The following is a 10,492-nucleotide window of genomic DNA, read 5'->3' as shown; positions in this document are numbered from 1 at the left end:
CCACTCAGGCAAAGCTCACTTGTCACTCCTGGGTCTCCAATCTCTGGCTCCTCTTCCCACCAGTCCATGGCGCTGTCTCCACTAGGGTAACCAGTAAGCTTCACATCACCAGAGGCAGACTGCATGTTGATCAGCCTGTGTCACCAGTAGATTGGCGAGCTTCTTGCAGAAGGCCTCCCTCTGTGCCTGCTGTCCATTCAGTTACCAAAGCACTGTAAAATGAACGTGCTTTCTGATTTACCTCGGTCTCACCCAGCTCTTTCCCCAAATAATCACATAATTTACGCAATTCAAACTCTGGTGCCTTAATACGAGGAAGCATGACCAGTGGGAAAAGCCAGAATAGAAAGCTTTCACTGCTGTGTTTAAAGTCTTAAGGGATCAGCAAGCTGTGGCCAGAGGGACAGCCTAGCCCAATGAGTGTTTCTATAAATTCAGGTTTTTTGGACTGCAGCCACACCCATTTATTTATGTCTTGTCTCCCGGCAGTATTCATACTACGATGGCAGAGTTGAGTAGCTATATGGCCTGCAAAGGCTAAAATATTTACTATCTGGCTTTTTGTAGAAATAAGTCAGCCGACTCCTGTTTTAAGAGTTGGCCAAGGTGCTGTTGCTCGCCGGCATTGTATAGTAGCAGGAAGCACTTTTATTATAGACATGTCAAGGGGCTCCTCCTTTTAACATCACCAGGGACTGTAATAATCTCCTCCCCCTGAGGGAAAGGCTGCTTTACAAATTGTTTACACTGTCCAGGGCCAGCCTGGCTTCTTCTAGCCACTTAGCTTTCACCTACTTGCATGTTTCTTGGTAAACCCTGGTCTTTTCTTAGGACTGCAGATCCCTGTCATTCTCTTTTCTGAGCTCCCTCTTGATGGAAACTTTGTGAGTCTTGTGTGTGTCTCTGACACACCACAGGTAATGCTGGTTTGGCTGGGGGTGGGGGGTGGGTGTTATCATGGAGTTATGTTGCAGAATAAGACTTCTTTGTTGAAGGTCTTTCAAATGCACTTTACTGTGGCCCAACCCAGTCATCATTTATGAACTTCTTTCTCAAGTTATTGCAAGGTCATCTTGGTTTTCATTTTGTTTACAATTATAAATACAAGGTCTAGATTTTGTAGAAAAAATTTAAAATACAGAAAGATGTTTAAAAGAAAAACTGTACTATTAATAATATTTTGGCATATTTTATTGCCATCTTTTTTCTTATATACTAAAAAAATTGGCATCACAGTGAAGATGTAATTGTATAATCCTATGAAATTAAAAGACACTTACTCCTTGGAAGGAAAGTTATGACCAACCTAGACAGCATATTCAAAAGCAGAGACATTACTTTGCCAACAAAGGTTCATCTAATCAAGGCTATGGTTTGTCCTGTGGTCATGTATGGATGTGAGAGTTGGACTGTGAAGAAGGCTGAGCGCTGAAGAATTGATACTTTTGAACTGTGGTGTTGGAGAAGACTCTTGAGAGTCCCTTGGACTGCAAGGAGATCCAACCAGTCCATTCTGAAGGAGATCAGCCCTGGGATTTCTTTGGAAGGACTGATGCTAAAGCTGAAACTCCAGTACTTTGGCCACCTCATGTGAAGAGTTGACTCACTGGAAAAGACTCTGATGCTGGGAGGGATTGGGGGCAGGAGGAGAAGGGGACGACAGAGGATGAGATGGCTGGATGGCATCACTGACTCGATGGACCTGAGTCTGAGTGAATTCTGGGAGTTGGTGATGGATAGGGAGGCCTGGCGTGCTGTGATTCATGGGGTCGCAAAGAGTCGGACACGACTGAGCGACTGATGTGATCTGATCTGATTTTAATATTTTAAGCACTTTCCCACAGTAAATATTTTGGTAAAATAATCTTTAGTAAATACATGCAATTCTATTTTATGGATATGCTAAAATTAATTTCCTTATGATAGCAAATTTCTTTTTTTGTATAATAAATGACCTCCATAATACTTGGGAATAAATCTCTACCTTCATTTGTAGAATAAATCTCTACCTTCATTCATCTTTAGACTAAGATAATAGAAATAGAATTACTTGATGAAATAGTAGGAATCTCACTAGCTCTCTTTATATTTATTGACAAATTGCCTTCCTGGAAGTATTTCAAGTTATATTACTTAAACCCTTATGATTTTTTACACCTACTAATAGATTTTTAAATGTTTTAATTCACTGTATTTAAATTGATAATCTTGAACATCTATTTATGTGCTAGGTACTCATTTCTATTCCACTTGTTACGATATTTCCAGGATAACTTGTTCCCCTGTCCTTAAAGTCAAGGTGACCAGGTTCTAAGCCTGAAACAAATATTTTCCACCTATGTAACCTAGAGAAGTAATTTTGTCTTTTCAAGTCTGTTTTCTCATCACTAAAATGGAAATAGTCACCTGTATGTCACCGTCTTGCCCTGAAGATCCAGAGTGCCACGCACCATGTCTGGCATATGTGGGTGCTTGAAAATTTTGGCATGGGGATTGTGAGACTCGAGAGAAGCTGACTGACCCTGTATGTAGATTCTTCTCATGACTTTGGTCAATTTAAGGCTGTATTTTTGTTTTTTAATCACAAATTAAAAAGTAACACAAAAGACAAATAACAACAACTGAAATAAACTACCACAATTGAATATAGGAGTGAAAAGTCCAACCTCAGATGCCAGGGTACAGATGGCGTGTGAGGTGCTGGAAGACAGAGATGAACAGGCTGTGATACCCCCAGATCTGTGCGCTCTGGCCAGCCGTGGCTATATCTACTCACCCTGCAGCAAGCAAGTTTACTACACTGAGGGGGCTTCCCGGGTGCCCAGTGGTAAGGGATCCGCCTGCCAATTCAGGAGATGCAGGTTCGATCCCTGTGTTGGGAGTATCCCCTGAAGGAGGAAATGGCAATCCACTCTGGCACTGTTGCCTGGAAAATCCCATGGACAGAGGAGCCTGGTGGGCTATAGTCCATGGGGTTGCAAAGAGTCTGACATGACTGAATGACTGAGTGCGAGCCTCCTTATCTGTGTCACCATCTCCCCAAGCCTTCTTGCCACACACATCCTGGCAGAACTTCCACCCCTTCCCCCCCAGTCTGGGAGACTGCCGAGGTGAAGACATGGCAGCCTGGCCTGCTGGCTTGACTGGTTCAAGTATCACCATTGGTCTCTGCTGCAGCACCTTGCTCTCCTGTCTCCCTGCCCTCTGCTGATTGTGGTTCTTCTTTCCTATTCTCCAAGACATCTCTACCACAAGGCTATCATGTTGTAGAATTTAATGTAGAGAAAATGGAAAGAGACATCTCGGTACTTCTAAGCACACAAAAGAAAGTTGAAAAGGTATTATGAAAACTTCCTGGTCCATCCCTGATCCCAGGGAATTTCTCCTCTATCTGTCCCCTATTTGTCTGTTTGATTCCTGACGTTTCAAGTTGTTAATAGACTCCTTTTATTTTTCTGTTGTTGTTCAGTTGCTAAGTTGTGTCTGACTCTTTGCGACCCCAGGGACTGTGGCACGCCAGACTTCCTCATCCTTCACTATCTCCTAGAGTTTGCTTAAACTCATGTCCATTGAGTCGGTGATGCTATCCAACCATCTCATCCTCTGCCACCCCATTCTCCTCCTGCCCTCAATCTTTCTCAGCATCAGGGTCTTTTCCAATGAGTCAGCGTCTTTGCATTGGGTGACCAAAGTATTAGAGCTTCAGCTTCAGCATCAGTCCTTACAATGAATATTTAGGGTCGATTTCCTTTAGGATTGACTGGTTTGATCTCCTTGCAGTCCAAGAGACTCTCAAGAGTCTTCTCTAGCACCACAATTCAAAGCCATCATTTCTTAAACTTGGCTCTATTGAAATCTTGTGAGGGATAGTTCCTTGTAGCAGGAGCTGACCTGTGCACTGGTGGGTGTTTGGCAGTGCCCTGACTTCTCTCCACTAGACACCAGTTGTGTTTCTCCCTCAAGCTGTGGAGGGAGACTAAAAACGTCTCCAGCTATTGCCAAATGTCCCCTGGGAGCCAAAGTGTACCTGGTTGAGAGCTACAGTTCTAGAATTACTTTCCCCTCATCTCCCTTTTTGTCATTCTCAGGTCCCTAGACTCCTTACTTCCTCAAGCACCGAGAGAAGACTCAAAACATTCTTCATACGTCATTTCTTAGAGCAATTTAATTTCTAACCTTGATCTCATATTAGGTTCCTGCCGTGACTTTGTGGATCTAAAGAAACTTCACTGAAGTGTTTACTTTGGCTAAACACAAAAGCCATCTGTTGAGTGTCTATTCTTAGCAATGCAAAAAGTGTGCGGCCTTCAAAATTATAGTTATTTAATTTATCTTAGATCTAGTTAATGATGAAAGGTCCTTATCTATCCTGCCAAGGTCATGGATGTGTATTTGTGTGTGTTTCTATTCCTCCTCCTCTTTCTAGATATCTAGATATAAAGGGAAAGGTTGACTTAGAGGTACATGAGAGTCTTTCCAGTAACTCTGTGCTCTAACTGAAATTCAAACTTTGGTTTGGATATTTGCTACTTTCAGGAACACTTACTAAGTATATGAAAGTTTCCTATACCTAAAATCCCACCCTTTTATAATCTGGCTCTTTCTGTTTCTGAAAGTTCCAGCTCCATTCGATGTACTTCTGCTTCAGGTCTCTGTGGATCTTCCTTCCACAGGCCCTGCAGCAGAGAATGGTGTCAGTAGTTGCCCTGCTTGGGACCATTTAATCATTTCTCCATGCATGTTTCTGTGTTTGATTAATGTATTTCTGCTAGCAGGAACGATGAAACCTTTAAACTCCTGAGCTTTAAAAAGTGTATTTTCAGAGTCAGCTGCATGAAAGACAGGGAAGGCTGGACCTTACCGAATCAAGCTGCAGGATGCCTCTTCACAAGGAGCTGTCTCCTTCCTCTGTCCTGTTCTGAGTTTTGGAAGCTGGAGCAGGGTTTGTGCCTGTGCAGTTCCCTGGGAGAGGCCTTGCAGCGGTTGAGTACATGACAGGATCTGGGTGGCATTTTCTAATTCACTTGGATTTGTTCTTTCCCTTACTTTCACACCATTATTCCTACTTAGGGAGCTTTCTCTTACATCATTATCACTCCATTTTTTAGAAAGTGAATCTATGCATTACCAACTCAATTCTGCCATCTTCCCCCAGATTCACTTAGAAGCAAAAGGCTCTCTGACAGTTGGGGTGATGCTGTTTAGGAGGTACTACATTTTGTGAGCTGTCTGCACCCCTCCCCATTCCACCCAGAGGTTCTCCGGGGGTGCCCAAGGCACTCATTTAGCTTGTGTTTTCCTTTCCTTTTCTATTAAAATGCAAGCCAACGTACCTTCCTTTTCTTCCTTGAATAGTGAGTAGGAGGAAGGTAATGTCTGTAAAGTCAGAATTGTGAATGGTTGAAATAGCAATGCTTTCTTTATGTTACTACTGTAGCTTCTTAAAATTAATTATGCATATTTTGTGTACCTGCTGCTATGCTACAGTCTTAATATGCACTATTTCATTTATCACATTTATTTAGTGCTATCGAATTGGTTTTATTATTCTTATCCTTATTTTACGGATGAGGAAACTGAGGCTTAAGAAAATAAGTCTCATACCGACAGTGAACTACTCTTCAGCAAAATGGGGGTAAACTTCTGACATTTGTTATGCAAATGGTGATGGGTGAGTCTCAAAAACATTACATTAAATAAGAGAGGTCAGACACAAGAGATCTCATATCATGTGATTCCACTTATGTGAGGTGTCCAGAAAGGGCAAATTTATAGAGGCAGAAAGTAAATTTATTTTTAGAGACTCAACATAGTGGTGGTTCTGGAGCTGAGAATGGGGATGGAGATTAACTGTGAGAATGAAGGTGCTTACTGGAGAGATGACAGTGTTCTAGAACTGATTGAGGGTGAAGGCTGCATAACTTGGTAAAGTTACTAGGTCATTGATTTGTGTATTTGAAATGTGCAATTTTATAACATGTATGCTATAATTCAATAAAATTGTTAAAGACAAAAGAAAGGAAGAAAAGGAAAGGAGGAAGGAAAAAAAGAAGTCTCAAAAGAAGGAGCAGAACTCATATCCGAACCCAGGTCTGTCTGTTTTCAGAGGCTCTGGTCTTCTTTTCTGGCTGTGCCTGGTCTTAGTTGGGCGTGCAGGGTCTTCTCTGCGGCCTGTGGGATCTTAGAGTTGTGACATGAAAACTCTTGGTTGTGGCATGTAAGATCTATTAATAGTTCTCTGACTCAGGGTTGAATCCGAGCTTGCTCCATTGGGAGCATGGTATCTTAACCACTTCCCTGGACTACCTCAGGAAGTCTGAGGCTCTGGTCTTAACCACCATACTTCATTTCTCTTGTTCTGTCTTCATTTCTCTTCTTCCAGTCCCCTTTTCCATTTTCTTTCTTTCTCCTAAACCTAAAGGCAGGCTACCTTTTGTCCACCTTGAATCTCTTCCCAGGCTACCCTGTGTGCCATGATACTGGAATCCAGGTGTAATGAGGTCAGAGTATGCAGTTCTACTTTGCATTATTATACTGGACTTCTTGATTCTGTCACTCCCTTTGAATTACATTGTGCTGTGACTCTAGCCTCGTCTCATTCCCTGGACCTGCAAGTGTATTTTGGCTTCCCAGGTTTGTCATTTGGCAATCTGTGAGGTGTGGTGCGGGGGAGCGGGGATGTTCTTGTTTTTTTTTCCCATCTACTCTTGGTTATTTTGTACAATCACGACCAAATGTGGCTTCAGCAGTCGTGACCAGTGCCTCTGTGTAGCCAGTTCAAGACTTCTAGAGAGAGAGGAGAAAAAGTGAAAGTCATTCAGTTGTGTCCAACTCTTTGTGACCCCTTGGTCTATACAGTCCATGAAATTCTCCAGTCTGGAATACTGGAGTGGGTAGCCTTTCCCTTCTCCAGGGGACCTTCCTAACCCAGGGATTGAACCCAGGTCTCCCGCATTGCAGGCAGATCCTTTACCAGCTGAGGCACAAGGGAAGGCCTAGAGAGAGGCTAGGCATTCACTAATTCATCTCTAGAGTTAACTCTTACTTCTCTTTACATTCTCTACTTTGTTTTAGTGGAGCCTACATGAATTTCTTTCTACTGGATTACAGACTAAGCCAGATGAATACTGATTTCAGTATAAGAAGATGGGTCACAAAGTCTTTCTTCTTTACAGATCAAGTTACTGAGGTTGAAGTATATTTGATCTGGTACTCAAAGTAATGAGATCAATTAAAATACTGAATGCTCTTCAGGGGTCCTAAAGATTCCTCCGTCTATTAGTCAGGAATCATCTTGATTTGAGTTGACCAGAAGCTCAACTTGTGAGTGAAGTTGCTCAGTCGTGTCCGACTCTTTATGACCCCGTGGACTATAGCCCCCCATGCTCCTCTGTCCATGGGATTTTCCAGGCAAGAGTACTGGAGTGGGTTGCCATTTCAGAGGATCTTCCCGACCCAGGGATCGAATCCAGGTCTCCTGCATTGTAAGCAAGATGCTTTACGGTCTGAGCCACCAGAAGCTTAAACATAAAAGGAAATGTATTGACTCACATAATTGAAAGGTTCCTGAAGCACTTCTGCTTCAGGAATGGCTGCATCTAGGGGCTTGAATAATATTATTGTGGCTGGTCTCTGTCCTTCTGTGCCCTCTTTTCTTTGATGTTGCCTTTATTCAAAGATAGGCATTTCCTGCATTGTTGAAAAGTCAGAAATTTGTTACTCAACTCAGCATTTAAAGGTGTTTTGAAATATTGTGAGGTAAAATTATATCTTTAGATATATATTTCCCTTTTTATTGTGAGTTCCTAAGCACAGACTCTGAAAATAGACATCTCAGACATTACTGAGTCTAATCCCCTCAGAAGATCTAAATGGAGAAATGGTATCGACTGCTCAGAATAATAGTTCAAATCAGTAGCAGACCCCAGAGCTTTTATTTTGGTGATGTTTGCTTCTGATGGCCAGTGTGGGCAACAGATGTGCTCATGTTACAGCATAAGAAAATGTGTGACTGATTCTGATGGCACCTGATTTTAGATTTTTAACTTGCTGCTGCTCCTGCTAAGTCGCTTCAGTCGTGTCTGACTGTGCGACCCCATAGATGGCAGCTCACCAGGCTCCCCCATCCGTGGGATTCTCCAGGCAAGAACACTGGAGTGGGTTGCCATTTCCTTCTCCAATGCATGAAGTGAAAAGTGAAAGTGAAGTCACTCAGTCACATCCGACTCTTAGCGACCCCATGGACTGCAGCCCACCAGGCTCCTCCGTCCATGGGGTTTTCCAGGCAAGAGTACTGGAGTGGGGTGCCATTGGCTTCTCCATTTTTAACTTGAGCTGAGACTAAATCAGTGTGTGGGAATCAAACATAGTTGTGTATGTGAGCTTTGAAACTGCCACATGGAGCTGAATCTGGGCCATGAGAGTGGGTTCAGTCACCTTCGGAGACATTCATCACGTCAGCCTTCAACACTGGAGCTCAGCCTTGAAAAGACTTCTGGTTTTGCCAACACTGTCACTTTCTCAAGCAACACCCTCAGATTGAAGAGCATTTGCGGAAAGTGGCTGACGGTCCTAGCAGATGTCATGTTCCCTAACGTGACTGAAATTGTCAAACCTAGTCCACATGACAGATGACAAGTCACGTTTCATACAGAGAAAGGAGCAAGCTGAGTCGTGTGGCACTCACGATCAGCACCAGTGATCCAACTGTGTTTGCAGCATTGATTTTTTTGACAGTACTTATTATCATTTTAATTCCTGAACTCTCCATTTCTAAAGGGAAGGGGTGTTCCACCCTTCAGATCTTCATTTGTCAATCTCTTTCCAGGAAATTTGAAAGGATTTTTCTTGTCCAATAGTGGGAGAATCCTGATAGGTTTTTGGAACTGTTGGACATAGGTTTTCAGTGTTATAGACTAATTTTTTGTCTTGGAGACTGTTTATTTTCTATACCATCTGTATTGCATTTGGGCTTATTGTTGATCTCTCTTTCACAGGAGTGAAACCAGGGCAAATTGAAGTGAGATGAGATGGGAGAGTCTGATTTTGTTAGCGATGTGTATGATGACAGTAATCTCCTGGTGGGCAGAGAGCACTGCTGCAGGACACTGCATGTATTATCAAACCAATTCTCCTCCTAGAATGCATGCATCTGGGCTTTGGAAAAAGTCCCTTGGATTCTCCTTCACCCTGGCCCCTTCTGAATTTTGCTGGTTGCTCCAGCAAGACCATTTTCTCTAAGTGGTATATACAAGAATGAAAGTAGAATTGGTACTTGATGGTTTTGTGTGTGTGTATGCAAGTCCCTTTTAGTTACTCCATTTCCCTGGTGGATCAGACGGTAAAGAATCTGCCTGCAATGCAGGAGATGCAGGTTTGATTTCTGGGTTGGGAAGATCCCCTGGAGAAGAGAGTGACTACTCTCTCCAGTATTTTTGCCTCAAAAATTCCATGGACAGAGGAGCCTGGCAGGCTACAGTCCATGGAGTCACAAAAAGTTGGATACGACTGAGTGACTGACTTTCACTTAAGCACTTTGGTGATGTTACTTTTTACTATGGATAAAATCAATGCACATTCTGCCGCTAAGCCCCATTATCCTATATTCTTGTCTCTTAGCCAAGCTGGTCTACTTTCCTATGGAATGGTCTTTTGTCTCTTGGCTTCCATCCTAGAGGCCAATGCATCTGGAAGGTACAGAATACAGCCTGCCAGTGAATTGGGCTATGACTGGCCTATTTTGACTTTGATTTATGGCCTTTGTAATCTACCATGGTGGTTGAATACTGGCGATAATGAAAGATTTCCTTATATCTTGTGGAGACTGAATTTTCAGGTGGTTCACAAGCTCACTGCTCCTCTATCAAGGCTACTGAGCTTGGCCTATTGCCAAGTGGAACCAGAGGCTGGGAACACATCTGATGAAAGTGTCTCTAAAAAAAAAAAAAAAAAGTCGTGGCTTTCTTTCAGTGGTACTTGGAGAATGAGTGCATCTAGCTTTGCTCACTGAGGAGACAGCTGTGGCCCTATGCCTGGTGCTGACATGGAGAGGGCTGGAGGCACAGTCAGCCTACTCCCAGTACAGGAGATTCTTTTTGGAATCTCAGCACCAAAGGCAAATTGCTGATGTATGGCCTGTTGATATGCGAAGCTTTGCAGTGTTTAACACCGTGTGCTAAAAGGGTGTTCTTTCAAGTAATAACCTTTTAAAATTAATAGTGTTATCCCTGAGCGGCAGGCATTTTTTTAGAAATGTCACTCTTCACTTTTATTTAAATGATACTGTATTTTTAATGATAAAAGGCACAAAGCCGTCAAAGCAAAAAATAATAATAATAAAGCAATTTTAATAGCGACCAACTTAAGTCTTTCTCCATTGAGGTGAAAGCTTTTCCAGGAATCTGGGGAAGATATAATTTGGAAGAAGGGTAGAGTTCCAGGTGAGGCACTCCCTAGATACAACCCTCATCTGAGCAGAAGGCCCAAGGCTTCT

At 42.7% G+C, this 10,492-nt stretch overlaps 1 protein-coding gene across 1 annotated transcript in view; it reads left to right on the top strand.

Annotated features, from left to right (window-relative positions):
- Window positions 1–2,685: 2,685 nt before the first annotated feature.
- LOC133239094 (MRG/MORF4L-binding protein-like) overlaps window positions 2,686–10,492 on the top strand; it is a 119,416-nt gene continuing 111,609 nt past the window's right edge. Inside the window, exon 1 of the mRNA XM_061402644.1 lies at window positions 2,686–2,827. Coding sequence (XP_061258628.1) covers window positions 2,686–2,827 — 142 coding nt within the window. The remainder of the gene's footprint in view (window positions 2,828–10,492) is intronic.

The sequence above is a fragment of the Bos javanicus genome, chromosome 26 (genome assembly GCF_032452875.1).
Source record: "Bos javanicus breed banteng chromosome 26, ARS-OSU_banteng_1.0, whole genome shotgun sequence".
Lineage (NCBI taxonomy): Eukaryota > Metazoa > Chordata > Mammalia > Artiodactyla > Bovidae > Bos > Bos javanicus.
This window is presented reverse-complemented; position numbering and strand designations above follow the sequence as displayed.